At 46.3% G+C, this 19,051-nt stretch overlaps 1 protein-coding gene across 1 annotated transcript in view; it reads right to left on the reverse strand.

Annotated features, from left to right (window-relative positions):
- NBN (nibrin) overlaps positions 1–19,051 on the reverse strand; it is a 198,703-nt gene that overhangs the window by 98,553 nt on the left and 81,099 nt on the right. Inside the window, exon 9 of the mRNA XM_069220448.1 lies at positions 2,843–2,984. Within this exon, the coding sequence (XP_069076549.1) occupies positions 2,843–2,984 (142 nt within the window). The remainder of the gene's footprint in view (positions 1–2,842; positions 2,985–19,051) is intronic.

Raw genomic sequence — 19,051 nt, forward strand, 5'->3', positions numbered from 1 at the left:
CCAAAGCTCTGACAAATACATTTTTCAAAACAGAATTTCCAAATTTGCTCCTCTTCTAGGCAAAGGAAACTCCAAGTGGAATGTTAAAATTGCCAGTGGTATTCTATTTCTGCCTGACCACAAACCTGAATTCTGGTAAAGTCTTTCTGCACTTAGGGCCCGATTTATAGATTGGTGGTAAGCATTCTCAGTCTCAGCAGAAATGTAGTATGCTTACTACCAATATGATGGTCTGCGTGCCAAATTTATATGCGGGCGACCATAGTTTGGCATTGACAGAGAGTACGCCTTCTCTACCATGGCCAAACTTTGTCAATTCTCCAACGGAATAAGGGTCGTTGGAGAACTGGCTATCTATCTGCTCACCCAACTGAGATGAGTAGACCCATAGATGTTTTTTTACTACCCCTTACCACCAAGCTAACCGTTGTGCTGGGAACAGTAAAAATAAATATGCTGCCATGCAATGGGAGGTAATTCCCATGGCGTGGGGGGCATTCCTGTTTTTATTTTCAAAACCAAAAGCCTATTTTATGGTTTTGTTTTTGAAAAGATTAAATAAAGTTTTGAAACTTTACTGTATGGCTCCTTCATGTTTGACGGAGTCGCATGGCAAAGTTCTAACACATTCACAGACACCACCTTAATGGCGGTTTCTATGAATGGTATACATGACTGCTGAGCTGAAAGACATTTCTAAATTTGGAAGGCGGGCACTCCGTCAGGGCCATGGAATAATTTACTATGTGGTTTTGATAGAATACAAACTGTTCGCCAACTATTAAATAAGCCCCTTAATTAGCAAATAATTTTTCAAAGTACCATACAACCAAAGAATAATGTGATATAAGATATATGATTAAAGGCAGACAATTTAACAGTTCTTAACAAAAGCATTAAGAAGGCTTAAGTGTAGTGCAGTTGTAATGGTTGATGTTTTTCAATTAAATTCTGCCTGCCTGAAGTTGAGGTTAACTCCACATTCCTTCTTATTTTTGTGTTTTTTTATAACTTCCATAGGATTTCACTTTCTACAAGATGCCCAGAAAAAAGATTAAGGTCTGTATTACAGCTGTAGGTTCACACAACTCCTGACACTGAAAGGACTGCTAATAAACATGGACCAAGCATATCCTACTTGGATGTTGCTGGGTTCTAGAAGTCTGTAGTACTAAAAGTGTGTGAAAATATTACATTGACTTAAAGCTGCAAATCTTCCACTATCATGTATGGTATGGGTCAGTTTGAATGATCAACATCTCCTGTTATATATATTAATGGAATTAACTATTATGTGTGTATTTATGTGAATAGTTAAATGTCTAGTGCCAATTGAAATAGGGATTGTGGTAGCCACCTGACAAACCAGGCAGAACAATTCTTGTTTGAATCCTGGCAAAATGGAATGAACCTTCTTCCCTTCTGAGGTGGGTAAAGTTGGTATCACAGAAGAGGTAATGGCAACATATGTTAATTACAGCACTCACTAGTGGAAAAAGTGTGGTACTTTGTGCTATATTAAATCAAGTTTTTCTCACTTAAAACTCCTATCAAGAATTCCTGTTTCTAAATGGGGTTAGTCACTGCAATGAGGTAACAGCAGAAGAAAACAAGAATTGTTTTCCAGGGTTGCCATATCATAAAAGAATTACATGCTCTTTGACAGGGCTCAGAGAGCCTTTCAGTGCAATGCAGTCCTCCAGGGAGGAGAGACTATGTTATGTATGGTTTCCTTATTACTCCTCTGCCCTTGTATAGCTCCTGAAATCAATTTTAGTTAGGTAAAATGTGAATAAAGGGGATGTTTTTCGCTTCAGAGATCTCATAGATCTAAAATTCTATAGAACTAGGAACAACAGCAAATAGGGTGGTTGTAATAGATGTTGATACTATGAACCTCATCTATTAAATGGCTTTCCCACCCTGACAGATCTTGAGATGGAACTAACACATGTGGTGAAAAGAAATACTCTTTGTATTAGCTCTGAAGTTGTGATAAGACTCAACCAGGCCAGATGACTCATGCGTCAATGTCCAGTTTGAGCAGAAACGTTGTTAAATATGAGTCATGGGACTTCCACGAGCACTCGCCAAGATATGTGATGCATCATGTTAGCATCAACAAGAAAGAGGACTTAGCAGCAGCTCCTCCACTGCTTGGATCCAAGTTCTCAAGATATCTGCAGGAGCATGAGTGACTTCACTCCAGTGGGAGAAACTTGGCTACTTTTCAAGTCAGGGACAAATGAAAGCCAAGAAAGACATGAATGGGAGTAGATTACTATCAGACCAGTGAAAGGTGAACTGTCCTAAACATTGGCATAGGATAACCCAAATTAAGGAGCAGTCAGTGTTCAAGGAACCTGCCTCCCAACAGAAAAGCAAAACTGATATTTATGTTACCTCATGGCATGATGCCCAAAGCTCTGCTGCAGGTAAGATGAGCATGCACGATACCAACGCGAACACCTTTTCACTTTTAAAATAGATTATGAAGGTCACTGAAAAGGTTTTACATTTAAATAAGGGGATTGTAGAGAGAGCTAGTTGGCGAGCAGATTAAATTCTCAATATTGTCTGGATCTCATGCCTAAAAGCCTAAAATAAAATAAATTATAAGCACTGTATTAAAAAGTACTGCTGAAGAAACATTGTTAAAAACTTTGAAATTGTGGCATAAATCATCATAATGCTCCATACATATATATCAATTTTGCAAGATGGCCACAACCCTACACTGCTTTCCTTCACAGAGTCAACAATCAAGTGTAGTTCTAATCAAATAAGGAGAGCATAAAAACACACAATCCAAAAACTGATGAAAACCCAGTGGATATTTTACCATGTGTCTTGATCCTGAGGTTCAGTATTTGCCACGTAAGCAGTGGTATTAAACGTGGGAGCAGGCATTATCGTCTCATCTACAGCCATACTTTGGGAAAGAGTTGGTCCTGAAATGGTTGCTTTGGCCAGAGATGTGGACTCTGAAATTTACAAAATTGAGAAAGTGGTCAAGCTTAAAGTGTTTTTAGTTTTGATGTATGCAATTTCCTACACACTGTGACATGCTACAGTTGAAAACAAATGCAATTGCATCATTTAAAGAACAGGCTTCATAGTTTTATTCGTTTTTGTCTTTTCCACCAGTTGAGTTTTAAACAAGCTTGAATATTACACAGCCTGCCTTTAAGCAGATACACGACTAGCTAGCATTTGAAGCTTATTTTTCATTAAATAAATGATGCAAACAAACACCTTAACTTTTGTCACTGGATTATATATTTAAAATGTTAGCCATAAGAATATTTAAAATGTAATTGTGAAAAAGGGTACCCAATTAATAACTAGAAGAAATATGATAATACTGAAATAAATGAACTGTTAATGAGCCACTAACACCCGCAAAAAAAAAATAGGAATTGGCAAAAGTGAACACGTAACTTTCAAAACAAGCATTTATAATGCAATAGGCCTTGCAATTTCTTGATTTAGAGCTATTACCATTGTAAATCAGAACTGGAATTTTTTTGCCACAAAATGGTCAACCCTGTCATAATTTCATCTTTTCCTGCCATGTTTTGGTGGTCCCTGGTGGTAATGACATCAGAAATCAGAAGCCCTTGAGGAGAGACGAGACGATGACTGCACTGCCTCGAGTTGTTTAAATGTCTGAACAGAAATTGGAAAATAAGGCTGGAAAGGTATTTTATTTTTTATTTTAACAGAATGAAAAGTCTTGCAAGCCCTCGTATTTCAACAAATCTTGAATGAAATTTTCAACAGTACAGCAGCCTGAGAAGATTTATGTCCACAATAAAGGAGATAAGCAATGCCATGTGTGCGATGTACTGAGTGCTGGCAGGGAGCGGTCCTGGAGAGAGAGAAAAACTCTGCGAGGAGAAGCAAGTTTCACATCATTGCTTCTAGGCTTAGCTACATTCTACCAGAACGGGCATATTGTGGCTTTCGTGAGCAGTGAGGTAAACGAGGAGTTTCTTTTGTAAAATAAGCTTATTTTAGGAGCCAGAGGTAAATGAGGACAGCACTAGAATAAAGCCAAAACAAATGTCAACGACATGAGAGGAGGTGGAACAGAATGTTGCAATGAAACAGGCAGCTACCAGATTAAAACACCCACAGTGAAAGGGGAGCACCAAAGAAATAACAAAAATAGTCTATCACAGCAACAGATAAAGAAACCAAAGTGGAATAATACAGTAGTTGGTCACTGCTCTGAAACAGAAAAAGGAGGGAGAAAAGGGAAGAACTGGCCACTAGTGAGCAAGAATTTTTAAAGGACACTGTAAACAACAAATTAAATCGCTTTAAGGCATAAGAAGCATACTAATAGTATACACGAGGTCAAACGCTTACGCTCAACCTAAAAACAAACACATCAGCTTTTTTCAACATATTTGTCTACCAAACAAGAGCATAGTGAGGTAGATAACGCCCAGGCCTGTTTATTCAAGGGCAAAGTCAAAAAGTTGATACTGCACCTACTGTACCTTCCAAAGGTCAGGGGTGTGTTTCACCACTACCCACTACAAAATATGGGAAGGCTATTACAACACAGTACCTCGTGTTCACAGATGCCCCAGTAAACATTCTCTCTTGCAATAGTATGATGTAATCTATATGCCACATTCAGTCCCAGGCGTATGGTTTTGCTGATAAACCTGTATATTTACTGCTAAAGTAAAATAATAAATAGCACACTAATGTCTCAATCAAAGCAGGGTATTATTTCTGATACGCCCTAAGTTGAGTTGTGGAAAGGGCTGCCAATGTTACTTACCTGTACTTGAGCGGGGACCTTGATACTTCACACACCAAGCTGCAATTCAGCAAGGGCCGCAAACATCACTTACCTACGTGCTCAGAGGCACTTTTAATTGAACCTTTATGTCCCACAGCGGGGGACGCTCCCATGCCTGGGCGAAGACCGGGACAAGACGGACCAGTCTTAGCCCGTCAGAGGCCAGGCCAAGCCCTTTATCTTTCATGCGAAGAGTGGATTAAGGTATGCATATTTTCTTTTTTTGAGCCCCTGTCCTGCCTTGTTTATTGTGACGCAGCCTCTCTAGTTGGCCTGGCCTGATACCCGTGCTTGTGAAAATGGGTAAGAAAAAATCCGCCAGCAACCTGCCCCTAAATGGTAGTTCTGGCAAATGTCCCCCTATATCAGATGGCGTGGCTGGGTCAGCAGTAGCCCTGATAAATAAGGCAGCGCACTGATTGTGACTGAACATAAAGGGGCATTGAGATTTGCTCCAGGAGATTATTTTTGCACGGCATGTGGGAAGCATTGGTTCACTCAAATGTACTTTCCCGGAAAATTCAATTGTCATAAATCTTAGAAATCTAAGTCTTGCGGGGGAAATTTTGGCAATGGCCAGAGCTGGACTGACTAAACCGAGTCCCATAAATATTCTTCCCCTGGGCTTCTTTTATAGCATCTAAATCCGTCCACGAGGAGAAATCAATTTGCTCAACCTCGCTTTAACGAGGATAAAAGTCGCAATACAGATCTACAGGTGCTGGCTGGAAACAGATTTCAGGCCATTGCCTCCTTGGACCAAAATGATTGACTTGTCGCACTGGAGTACGCATGCAATTTTAGCAGCGTCAAACATAATGGTTTGCCAGAGCCTAAGAGTGGCCTGTTGAATAGTGTGAACACTTATGCGTGGTAACTGAGACTCCCTAATTAGAAGGGAACCATCAGGAGTTAACTCTGTTTCAATGATGAGTCATCTTGGAGCTCTTTTAGTACCTGAGTCAAGTGATGGGTTCAGAGCCCTTCGAAGCATGGGGACACAATGTTGCCCCGGATTTATTACTAAATGTTAATGATAGCCGAAGAGAATTGAATATGCCTACTTGGAACTCTGCAGTGGCACGCCGTAAGCTGGACAATCAGGATTGGCTACATCTTATGTCCACTTTTGATGTGATCTCCATACAAGCGGCCTGGATGATAAACCCCCTTAATATTGATGGCTTTAATGCCTTTATTTCAATCTGCCTTGCCTTCTACAGCATGCCACCTGTATTTCTGTAAAAATAGATAAAGTTAAAGTAGCCAATAGATGGTCATCCCAGCAGTTTTTGGTATCAGAGATCTCTGTAGGGGACATCCCGTTGATAATTTTTTACAATAATATTTTTAGCATTCAAGTACTAAAAGCCATTCAGGATTTTGATCAATTTGTGGATACCTACAGTCTTCAACTGAACATGAAAGTAATTGTGGTATGGTCAGGGGATTTCAATATTCAACTTTGTGCTTCCAAAAATAGCCAGGCGTGTGATATGCCAGTGGATGATGAGGGGTTGAATAGGGCACATTTTAGACATCATTCTCTGGGTGACGCTCTGAATACAGGGGTAACCTAGGAGTGATTGTAGTGAAACTGTTCTCACTTTTATAACAGGGACTAGGGGAAGTATTATAGATTTCATAATTAGCTTGCAGATGCCGCCCAGATGACCTCAGCTCATTAAAACATAGTCAACTGCCGGAGTGACCATAATCCTGTTTGCCCTACTCTACATTTAAACACTAAGTTAATCTCCCAGACATAGGGCAAAACCTTTTTTTTATAGAAATAAGGTATTAGGGTTAAATGGGAGCAAATTGACCCGATCAGTTTTAAGTATAAATTAGTATGGAAAATTATTGATTCCATAGAACAGTGTCTGGCCGATGATTCATTCGAACTGACTGTTCTCGAGGGTTTTGAATTACTATGTGGGGCAATTGGAGAGGGCCTGGCGGCCCATAAATCAGCACAGGATACCCCCTTATGTCGTTAGTTCAAGGGGGCATGCTCGGCAGCCCATAAACGTTGAGAGCTTCCTTTAAAACCAGTTCCACAGTGCCTTTTGGCTGTGGGCATAGCAAGGAAAGAATATAAGGATATAGAGGAAGCAAGGAAAGGTGATATTACGGCAAAAGCCTGGGAAGCCCTGGCAGCAGCTGCTGCCTTAAAGAACAGTACAAAGTTCTGGGAGTTTATTAACCATCCTTTTTTCTAAGAGCCAAACTCCCCTGTGGTGGAAGTCTTGATCCCAAAAGAGAAGTGGGTAACCCACAATACAGGTATTTGTCAACCTAGTGGGATAGCCCAACCTCAACTGGAAGACCAAGTTGCAGTTTTTCCCCAGATTCCTCACCTGTCCACCTATCCACACCCAGTGCGCTGGGTGAGGTAGTTAGGGCATTGAACCTTTCTGCATCCGGTTAAGCCTTCATTCAGAAAGGGTGCCAGTACATCTCTTTAAATCAGACATACATCTGTGGGGACCGATCTTAACTAAAGTTTTAAGAAATGCGGTGGAGGATAAGATCCCAGATTCCTGGAGAGGCACCATTTTAGTTCCCATTTTTAAAAAAGGAGATACATTATTGCCTGTTGTTATAGGCCAAACTCCCTAATAGATGCTATGGCTAATGTCTTGGGGAGGGTAATCATGGCTCATCTAGATACTTGGGGCAGGGAAAATAGAGGTTCAGCCCAGTGCAGTTCGGTTTTACGCCAGGCATTGGCACTATTTAGTAAACTCTAAACTTACATCTTATCGTTACTAAGTATGTACATGAAAAGAAGGGGACCGTTCACATGGCTTTCATTGATTTATCTAGTGCTTTGACCTAGTCAACAGAGACTCAATCTGGGCAATAATAGAGAAGATGGGGTATGAGTCGGACCACCTCACACTGTTAAAACACCTGCACTATAACCTAAAGGTTGTTGTACGTTATAGCCTGCAGGGAGAATTAACAGCCCAAATAAAAACTCAGAGGCAGTGAGACAGGGATGTATTTTAGCCCCTTTTTTGTTCTTGATTTAGATCAATGGCACATCTGAACATCTCATACATAAATGGTGGGCTGGATGTACCTAAGATGGGAGGAAATTCACTCTCTATATTGCTATACGCAGATGATGCGGAATTAATTGCCCGAACATCAAATGAATTGCAGAAATTACTGGATCTATTTACGGAGCATATGAAGGGGCTAGATCTAAAAATAAACCAGTCAAAGGGGGTCATTACGACCTCGGCGGTCTTGCAAGAAGACCGCCGAGGCCGCGGGAGACAGAATACCACCATTGCCGGCGGTATTCCTGGCTCCCTATTATGACATTTCTGCTGGGCCAGCGGACGGTAACAGTGTTACAGCGGAAATGTCACATCAACATTGCTGCCGGCTCGTAATAGAGCCGGCGGCAATGCTGATGTGCAGTGGGTGCAGTAGCACCAGTTGCGCATTTCACTGCCCGAAATTCGGGCAGTGAAATGCGCAACGGGGCTATGCCTGGGGGCCCCTGCACTGCCCATGCCAAGTGCATGGACAGTGCAGGGGCCCCCAGGGGCACCCCAAGTCCCCTTACCGCCAGCCGCTCCATGGCAGTGTTCACCGCCACAGACAGGCTGGCGGTCGGGGACTCATAATCCCCAGGGCAGCGGTGCTTGCACCGCTGCCCTGGGGATTATGACCGCCAGGCGGAAACCTGGCGGTAAATTGGAGGGGCCGGCGGTATGGCTGTGGCTATTGCGCCACGGTCATAATTGCTGGCGGAACACCGCCAGCCTGTTGGCAGTGTTACCGCCACCTTACCGCCGGCCGCCAGGGTCATAATGACTCCCAAAGACTTTTATAATAGCCTGTGGGCCTCCAAATACTAAACCCAAGCAGCATAGGATGGGTGGGACCATTTTGAAAATGGTGAAGGTTTTTAACTATTTAGGTATAATTTTTAGTTCTAGTTTAAGTTGAAAAGATCACATTTTAATGGAAACCCAACAAATGGCAAGGAACATGGAAGGGGTCTTTCACTGTGCAAGGGTTTTAAATCATAAACAACTGCCAGAGATTATAACATTGTTTAAGACAAAAGGGGTAATTAAGAGTTTGGCGGATGGAAAAAGCTGCTGCCAAACTCCCGTGGTCAGGTTACCGCCATTGCGGTCCCCTTCCCATGGGCCCCGTTCCGAGTTTCCCAAAGGGTCAGCAGGTGGAAACAGAGTTTCCGCCTGCTGGTGCCACAAGAAACCACCCACAACATTGAAGCCAGCTCATAATTGAGCCGGCAGCAATGCTGCGGTGCGTAGGGTGCACCAGCACCCATTGCGCTTTTTACTGTCTGCAAAGGGCTGGCCATGGGGGCCCCTGCACTGCCCATGCCAGGTGCACAGGCAGTGCAGGGGTCCCTCTGGGGCACTCCGTCTCCACCAGCCTTTACAAGGCGGGTCTACCGCCAAGTAATCGCCAGTGGAGAGAGGACTCGTAATCCCCAGGGCAGCGCTGCCCTGGTGGATTAGGACTGGCAGCACCGCCAGCCCCTCCAGTGGAGAAGTGGCGGTGCTCTCAGTGTGACTGTAATGCAACCGCCACGATCATAATGTGGCTGTTGAACTGCCACATTGGCGAGGTCCGACCGCCAGGGTCGCAATGAGGCCCAAAGTGTGGTTCGGCTGCTGCCTATGAGGCTGGTGTGGGGGGTACCAAAATGTGGATGCACTGCAGAGCATTGGAAACAGCTTTGCCCGTAGCCCGCTGGCAGTTCCCCAAAACACTGCTAACTTCATCAGCCATGAAATGTTGGGCTTGCCCTTTTGGAGGACCAGATACAAATTGACCCATTTTTATTATCGGTGAAGTGCTGGCTGAACCCTGATCCAAACATGGTGAGAGAGTGCATCTCAGATTGCCTATCATCCCAAAGTATAAATAAAACTAGGGCTCCCGGAAATGTATCGATGGAAAGAGATGCTAAAGTCATTGTGAAATCTTGTCACACTGAGTTACGCATGAATGAAAGATTAAGCGATGTATCGAGATTAAAGACTGTGGATCGGTATATACCCTTAGTTATGTCGATTAACGCTGAACAAAGCTTGTAGTGGTTTGTGAATCCAAGTCAATCGTTTTTATTTAACTTCTTTTAGACTGAATCCTATACAGTTCAAAGTTGCCTTTCCCATCCAAGGCTCATGGAATCCTGACCCACCTCCATGTCATTGCAACCATATAGCAAGCCAAAGCACATGCCACTTTACCCTGTATTGTTCCTTATATTCAACCCCCAAGGGGGTCTTTTTAGTACCCCTTATGCAAAAGGCTGGTTTAAAATCAATATCTGCCCGCTATGCAGTTTTTACAAAGACATTTGTCCAAAGATTTATATTGTGCAATTCTGAACTTATTAAGAAATTAATATGAAAAGGTAGCCATTTGAATTGGTTGTTAGTTAAGTCCGACTTTCAGCTTTTAGGCCTATTTATTCTCAATTTATAATATCAATTTTATCTTAGCATTATAAATGTGTGATTATGAAATTGTATTATTGCTTTTGCACACTCATGTTTTATGCTTTTATGGCATTATAAGCTGAATAAAGTTGGAATGTCTCTATGAATTCAATATCCTGATTAGATTGTGAGTAGTGGGTGCACTTGGTTAATGGCTGAGCGTTGTAGCGTTCAAAATGTGGAACGAAAAAACTGAAATTACAAAAATATTTGTGTCTGCTAGACAATTGTCTGCTAGACAATTGTAAGAAAGAAGTTGCCATCTCGTGGCAATTTTTCAGTTGCAGAAGCTAACGGATATATGTACCTATTTAAAGTGGAAAATATGCAATGTGTTTCACAGAAAAAAAATCAGCTACACATTGCCTACAGAAAATGGAGTCAAAAAGATTCATATCATGCTAGCCACTACCAAATATCTCTGAACACATAACAAGTAGTTAGGGCACACACAGCCGCAATACAAGAGGTCCTAGCAGGTGCAGCGTAGCATGAGAGATGAGACTTAAGTGTGCTGTGTCAAATAGTGTGGACACAATTCTAGGGGGGGGTTGTCATCTTCCAATGATTCCTTAATGTGCTAAGTCTACAGATTCAGTACATTCAAATTAGAAATATATGTTCAATTACTTCACATCATTTAGCAAAATGTTGCATATAGTAATAATAATAATTAAACTTGTAGAGTGGATAGCTACTTTCATTGAAGTGTCCCAGCACTAAGGTCAAGCCAAGACTGCAGCAATTAAGCTGTGCTATCTACAATACACCTCGAACAAATGGCGAGACATTCTTCTCAATTAGTCCGTGCTCCATAATGATATGTTAACACCGAGTACAGCGCGAGAGGAATGTAGACTGGGGAAAACTGGAAAAAACTGTGAGCATGAAAAATCTGAATGCTGAGGCATGTGTACCAAGACAGACAACAGAAGCAGCAGAGGTAGCAGAAGAAGAGCCAAAAGTATTCAGCTTGAGCAACATTACAATACACTTGATCACATCTCAGCGCCACTTAAATAAGGAAAAGGTCAAAATATGGGGGAGATATCAAAGAAAGCTTTTTTTCCCAGTGAATTTCTATGATTTTAATTATTATACGGTAATTCAACCACTACAGTTCCCTGCAGCCAAGCCCCTATAACCACCCGACCCCACGCCATGCACGTCCTTTGCCTGTACACAGTGTGGGTTGGCCGCAGGGCTTGGCCTTCGGCCAGTCCCTACAGCCCCCCCCTATACCTACTCAACCCTGCACGGTCTTTGGTCGTGCACAGCAGGGACCTGTCTCAGGACCTGGCCTGCGCCCAGGCCTTGCAGCCAACCTCCTATAACTACCAATTATGGGATGGAAGAGAGAGTAAGAGGAAGTGAGAGATTTAGAGACAGAGAGGGAATTAGAGAAAGAGCTTGAGAGAGTGAAATCGAGAAAGAGAGAGGGGGAGAGAGAGAAAGAAAGAGGTTTTTATTGTTCATATTTCTTAATTTTTTTAAGATATGGTAAAACTGAGGGTGGCGCAGCACCCTTAAACTAACGAGGACGTACATCAAACCAACTCCCCCCCAGGTGCATAATTAGCCACCCAGTCATGAATTTGAGACCCTCGGCTTCCTTAGTGTTCCCCCACCCGATCAGGTCATCTAGGTGTCATCCCCTTCTAGCAGTCGTAGGAGACACAGATATTTTGGACAGGTCAGCTCCTGGAACACTCTGGAAAGAAGGGAGAGAAAGTGGTGCCATATCTCTCTAAATAAGTGTGATCTTTTCTATTCCCAGGATCTGCTATAGCCGATGTAGCCAACCGAGCTGTGTGGGGATTTGTGTGGTTCCTCAGTGGGTCAATATGTTTTTGTGCCCTTTGTGCTGTATGTCTTGCCCTGCAGTAGATCGCCTCCTAATCCCGGGGTGTCAATCGTCTGCCCAGTTCTGCTTCCCATTGGGCCTGGCCTGCAGCCCTAGATGTCAGGGTCGCTTGCTGAATTCAGTCATAGAGGTCTGTTATATGCTGGTCTGACGTTTTCGTCAGTAGGCATTTTTCGCATTGCATGAGAGGTCTACCTGCCTGTTTTCGATTTGCGGGCTGCAGCACCCAATGGTGAATCTGTAGATAGTGTATCCCCTCAAATTCTGGCAGTGAGTGTGTGGTCTTTAGGGTTTTGAAGGGCAACAGTCCCTCTTCGTCGAACAAATGGCCGACTGATCGACATGACGGAAATGCCCAAGAGCAGAAGGGCTCCTTGGTCTAGACCCGGCATGAAGTCAGGGTTCCCCATGATGGGTGACAGGGGAGAGGGAGAGGAGGTCAGGCCTCTGGTGTACGCTGTTGGTTCCAGACCCTCAAGGTTGATCTGGTAACAGAGGAGGAGTGCAGGCCACATGGTCTGTGAAGTCGGGGCAGGAAGGGGATCTTCCAGAGAGGGGTACCGGTACTGCCCGGTCCATAAACAGCCATCGCCTGTCTGACTCCGGTCGGGACCACACCACCAAGTAGTGGATATGGACTGCTCTATAGTACTGCTGCATGTCTGGGATTCTCAGGCTCCTCCTTAGTGGAGGTTGACAGGCCAGTGCGCGGGTCATTCTGGGCTTCTTACCTGCCCAGATGAAGCAGTCGAATTCCCTCTGCAGACCCCCGGCAGGGGCTCCACAGGTAGTGCCTGGAAGAGGAATAGAACCCTGGGAGGATTGACATTTTTATTGCAGCTATTGTCCCGAGCCAGGATATTGGGTACCGTCGCCATTGCTCTTTGATGACTAAGGGACTGCTCTAGCTTTTTGGATGCCTAAGTAGGGGATAGAGTGCATCTGCCACTGGAAGGGCGACTACAGGGCCATCTAGTCTGTTACCCTTCCCCATGTTCACCCCCCCCCTCCAGAAGTGTGAGTTTGAGGTCTTGGGACTCTGAAAGGTTCATTTAGATTCCAGACACCTCCCCCAAGGCCTCAGCCTCCTTCAAAAAGGTCAGGAGGGCCCTAGTCTGGTCATCCAACGCAACCACCATGTTATCGATGTATAGTGCAATGGTGTATTCTCCCCCCCCAAAGACCACCCTGGTTATCTCTGGGCTATCTCTCACCCTTTGGGCCAATGGCTCCAAGTAGAGGGTGAACACGGGGAAGGGACAACAGGCACCCCTGACGGGTTCAGCTGCCGACAGGGAATGAGGCAAAGGTCTCCCCGTTAACTCTGACCGATGCCCTCGGATGACTATACGCACTATCCAGGCTCAGAATCAGGGTCCCAGGCCAAAATACTCCAGTGTAGCCAGGAGGTATGTCCAGTGGACATGATCAAACTCTTTCTTTGCGTCTATACTAAGTAGCATTAGTTCCCTCCTCGAGCACTGGCCTTTATCTAATATGTGTATGATCTGCTTGGTGTTGTCCCTGCACTGCCAATGTGGGATAAAACCTGCCTGGTCAAGGTTCACTAGGCCAGGCATGAGCGGGTTCAGACGAGAAGCTAGGGTGTCCATTAGGAGTTTGAAGTCTACATTAAGTAGAGAGATTGTTCTCTATGACCCGCATTGTGTGGGGTCCTTCCCCAGTTTAGGGGTCACCAAATGGCTGCTTCTAACATGGAGGGTGGGATCTCTACCGGTCTCTTGATGGCGTTAAAGAGGCGTGTCAGTATCGGGGCTAAGCTATTGCAGAATTCTTTAAAACAGGCCTTGGAAACCATCCGTCCCTGTGGACTTTGAGGCCTCCAGTCAGGCAATTGCGGAGATTACCTCCTCTATCTTGATTGGGGCTTCCAGCGGGGCTGCCTCCTCAGCCGACAGTCTAGCCGTGTGGGCTCGGGTGAGATACTGGTGGGGGGCATCCCCATCCGCCTTCTGGGGGGAGTAAAGTGCCTGGTAGAAACTGCAGAGCCTTGAGGCTATCTGCACGTCCTCCGCCACCTCCACCCCATCCGGGCCCTGGATTGTTGTGACCGCGAGTGCCTGCCTCTGGGCTTTAAGCCTGTTGGCCAGGAGACGCCCGCACTTATCACCTCCCACGTAAAAGGAGAGCTGCATACTCCGCTCTGTCAGTATTGAGGCTGGCTAACTGCGCCCTGGGTTCGCTAAGTTGTCTCCATATCTTTGGGGGGGGCGGTGGCGTGCTCCGGTCCTTCTGTAGATTCTCTCTAATTCCGGCACCTGTTGCTGCAGTTGAGACCTCCTCTCACGTCTGATTTAATTATGCGTTGCTGATATCGCAATAAATTCCCTTCTAATAACTGCTTTCAATGTTTCCCAGAGTAGTGAGGTAGGTGTGTCTGCAGTATCATTGATCTCTAGGAAATGGTATGTGGCCTTCGTTATCTGTACGACCACCTCCTTCCTCGGCAGGAGGCTGGTTCTCAGCCGCCAGGGGCAGTGTCTTTTGGGTTGCAGGGGAATGTGTAAGAAAAGGGATACTGTAACGTGATCTGATTGTGCGCATGGCTCAGTGTCCATCTCCCTCAGCGTCTGCTCTATTTTCTTGGAACCCAGGAAGAAATCAATGCGGGCATTAGTCTTGTGTGAATGTGAATAGAAAGTGTAGTCCCTGGTTGTAGGATGTCTGCCCTTCCATAGGTCACTAAGGTTAATTTCCCCCAGTCTCCACACCCCCTCCATCATCAGGGCTCCCGTCCCCCAATACCTGGAGGCCGACCTGTCCCAGATGTTGTTAAGGACAATGTTAAAGTCACTTCCCACCAGCACCTGTCTGTCCTGTGTAGTTATGATCTCGGCCAGTGCCCGATGTATGAACCATTACTGTCTCTCGTTTAGCGCATACAGTGATGTAACGATAACCTGAAAGTCCCCTATATGTATCCGGAATGTCAGTAGGCGACCCTTTATTTCAGCTACCTTGTCTCCCACTCTTCCACAGAAAGATCGCGAGACAAGAAGTGCTTCCCCCGCTTCCTTGGTGCTTCATGACGAATAGTACTGTATTGGGAAAGATCTTGAGAGCAGTCTATGGTGATCCGCAGGTATTGTAGGAGGCATATGTCAACCTGTGTGTGCTCCAAGTAGGAGAAGACTGCTCTACGCTTGGTTGGGTTGTTTAACCCTTTGACGATGAGCGTGACTACTTTAAAGGTAATTGAAGTGAGTCAAGTGAGCTGTTGGTAGTCGGTGCGTGCTTCTATTGAGCCCACTGTCCTCCTCCTCCCCAGCGGGAGTGGTGACCTGACCTTCATGACTGTCGGATATCTTTGTGCACCCTATCTCAACAAGAAACAAACAAAACTCAGAGAACCTGTCCTGTTGGCTTCCCTGTGGGAGCCTGAAATCCTGCATAGTTCAGGAAAGTGAGTTGAAAGTCAGGAGCATCCCATCCTGGACTCCCGACCTCTCTCAAGTGACCCCCCTGCCCCTCCAGATCCACCCTGGCCATCACAGTGGTGATGCTTTCTAACACCTTGTCGAATCACAACCCTTCAGGATTCTTCATGTCTCCCGCTAGGGATTCCAATACTGCCCTTCTTTCGGATGCTATGGTCTCTAGGTCTGGTTTGGCGTTCCCCATCGACACTGTCTGCCAGCGTGCTCACCTCTGCCGTCAGCGATCTGGTTGTGGCGAGTGTGGTTGTACCTCCGTGGGTTCCACAAGCCCTAAAAACTTATACACCTCTCTCAATGAGCACAGCTGATTGGTTTTGCCCTCCCACTGGAAGATTAGTCTGAAGGGATGGCCCCAAGAGTAGGTGACTCCTTTGTCCCTTAGGTGGGAGGGGATTCTCTCCTGTTTTGTAAGGTAATCGCTGCCAGGTCCTGATATAGGAGCAACGTGTGCACCCGGAACTTCAGAGGGTGTTGTGCTCTTGCTAGCAGTAGATTGCGCTCTTTGAGGGTGAATTTGTGTATGCAGGACAAGATGTCCACTTGGGGCACATGTGACAGACTTGGAGGACCCACTCTATACACTCTGTCCATTCTGATCTCCTTATCCGCTTCACCCTTGAGGATCTGGCAGAAAAGGGCCTGGTAATATCGTCCTCCTCAGCCCCTGTTGGCTCCCCTCTGATACAAATATTGTTCAGCCTTGAATGATTTTCCAGGTCCTCCTCATGCGCCTGAAGATCAATCTGTTGCTCCTTCAAACAGATTACTTCCTGCTGGAGCTGCTCTATCTCCTCATTCCAGCTAGTCTCATGGTCTTCCAGCGTGGCCACCCTGTTGCGACCTCCTCCAGCTCGCGTCATACCTCCTGCATGTCCTTCAAAGATCTACCATTTTTGGAGCGTGTTGTGGCCATTGTCCTCGGCAGGCTCTGTCTGCGGCTGTCTCTCAGCCCCTTCGTCTGCTGGATGCCCCACTTGCGTTGTATCACTGAGTTGTGGTCCTGGAGGGATATCTTGTCTGCGCACCCAGGTCTGTTTCACGTGCGGCCTCTCCACTGGGGAGTCTCCCCCAGGGCCCTCGCCTCTTCGGTCCTGGCGGGGAGTCCCTTGAGCTCTTACGGTGGTTGCAGGGGTTATGCTACCCTCGGGCGTGGATGTTTCCAGTCTCGGAGGCGGCCCAGTGCTTGTTCTCTGTCCCGGTCAAGGGGAACCACTTCTGTCCATGCCCCATGCAACCTTGTCTGGGCCATTATCCGAGGGTGGAGAAGGGGGGGCCGGGACTGGTCCCGTGTCTTTCTGGGCCGACTTTCACCTCAGTTGGGTATTCCTCTGCTCCGGATTCCCCTTGTCCTAAGCCCAACTGTCCCACTCCCCCGGGGCCCGGGTCCTCCCGTCCGTCCAGCAGCCCCACCACGACTGGGCACTCAGCTGCAGTTTACCTGGAGCTGCATCGTGGATCGGCCCACTCACCACCTCAACCCTTCGCGGCAGGCTGGCTGGGGGTGGGGGGGCTGAATTCCACACAGCCCCCAGGTGTTCCATCTCCGGGGCGTCTGCGCTAACGCGGTTTGACCTGGCTCCCCCGATGGGCAGAGCCGGTCGTCTCCCCCTCTGTTCCACACTGGGCTCGTGCTGGAGGGGCCCTACCCGGCTTCTTCTCTAAGCCATGTGCGCCCCCTGTTTGTCGCGTCCGGCCTCCCACTGCCGCTCTGCGGGTGCTGCCATCTTGGGGGTCTGCTGGGCTCTTCATGTGCCAAGCTCATTCTCAGCTTCTGTCGCCCCCTCGCCTACAGCATCCCCTTTGGCGCGGCAGGAGTGCTCCACAAGCCTTGGGATGTCGGTGTTTGCTATCATCGCCCCTCGGAGGGCAGGTGGCCAGGTATTCTCGGCAGGCCAGCTGAGAGGCACAGGAATCCATCCTACTCATTTGCCATTTTGGCTCCTCCAAGCGAAAGAGGTTTTTAGGCTTTGATGAATGATATACTTAGAATGAGATATTTTCAGACAAATTGAAACATAAATGTATTTGTCAAGTAAAAAGAGTGAGATCATCTTTCGGCATCTACCTTAAATATTTGAAGGTGAAAAGAAATAAAAGGAGGAAATTTACTACTGATACATCTAGACTGCAACCCTCAACCCTTGGCTTAGGGGTCTGAGATCTTAACCACTAGGCCATAGGCGACTCTTTCCCATGCAGTGTCAAAACATAACTATAACATTCAAATCACCTTCTCTCTCTCTCTTCCATCCCGCAATGGGATGGAAAAAAGAGAGAGAGAGACTGACTGACTGTGTGTGAGTGTGTTTGACAGGACCACAGTGAAAGACACAAGGCCTCTATGGGCATAACTGGCTCCCCGTGTCCTGTGGGAGCTAGCATTGGTCCCGCAAGCAGGGAGCAGCTTTAAGTAGCATCCTGCTTGGAGGAGTAATCTTTTCATCTGTTTCCCTGCAACCATATTCGTGTGCAGGGAAACAGATGAAAACTCTGCTTTCTGCAAGCAGGAGCTGTTTGTCAGCTCGCGCTTGCAGAAAGCAGAGTTACGTTTGTTTGGTAGGAGCTGTCAGGTCCCACCAAGCAAAAGCAAAAAGCTATCTCCCGAGGGCGGGCACCTCGGGAGGTAGCAGGAGCGGGCCCTGAGGGGTGGCGGTACCCAGGGCCCTCTGTGGCTCCTCGAGGGGAGCCGCATGTCCCCCTTCTAACATTTATTTTAACACCAGGGAGGTGGTGATTCCCAGGGCTGGCGGTCGTGATGGACCCCCTTCATTATTTTATATTTAGCCCCGGGGAGGTCATGGTCCCAGGTGCGCGGAGGGGTGGCGACACACAGCGGCCGCATTTTTTTTATATCTTAGCCCCAGGGAGGTGGTAGTCCCTGGGGCTAACTTCAGCCCTAGGAGGGGGCCTCTATGCGCCCCCTTCCTTTTTTCACTGACCAATACACCCCAGACCTGGCCCACCCAGGTGTAAGGTAAATCAAAGCACAGGAGACTGTTTTTCAGAAAAGTCTGCATATCCATCTGCAGATTTTCTTGAAATAAAAAAAAATGCTGTTTTAGCCCTGGCGGGGTCCTGGGGGACCCCTTCACCAAGTCTACGGGCTCAGGGTATCCATACCCTGGCCCCTTTTCTTATTTATTTATATTTTTTTGTTGGACTTGGCTGAAGCACAGTCCCAAAATGGCTGCCAACAGTTCCTTGTTGAAGTGTTGTAAGCCAATCAGATATCAGCATGTAGACAGTTGGATCCGCGGCGGATCCCCGTCCCTAGATATCTATATTTTTTAACTTTTAAATTCTCCAAAACTACAGAATGAATTTAGCTTCCTGCCAAATCTTGTGTAATTCAGTTCAACGGATCGGGCTGTAGGTGTCTCTGAAGACCTTATGGGAAAATGAATGG

Source organism: Pleurodeles waltl, chromosome 2_2, assembly GCF_031143425.1.
Source record: "Pleurodeles waltl isolate 20211129_DDA chromosome 2_2, aPleWal1.hap1.20221129, whole genome shotgun sequence".
In the NCBI taxonomy this organism is placed as follows: Eukaryota; Metazoa; Chordata; class Amphibia; order Caudata; family Salamandridae; genus Pleurodeles; species Pleurodeles waltl.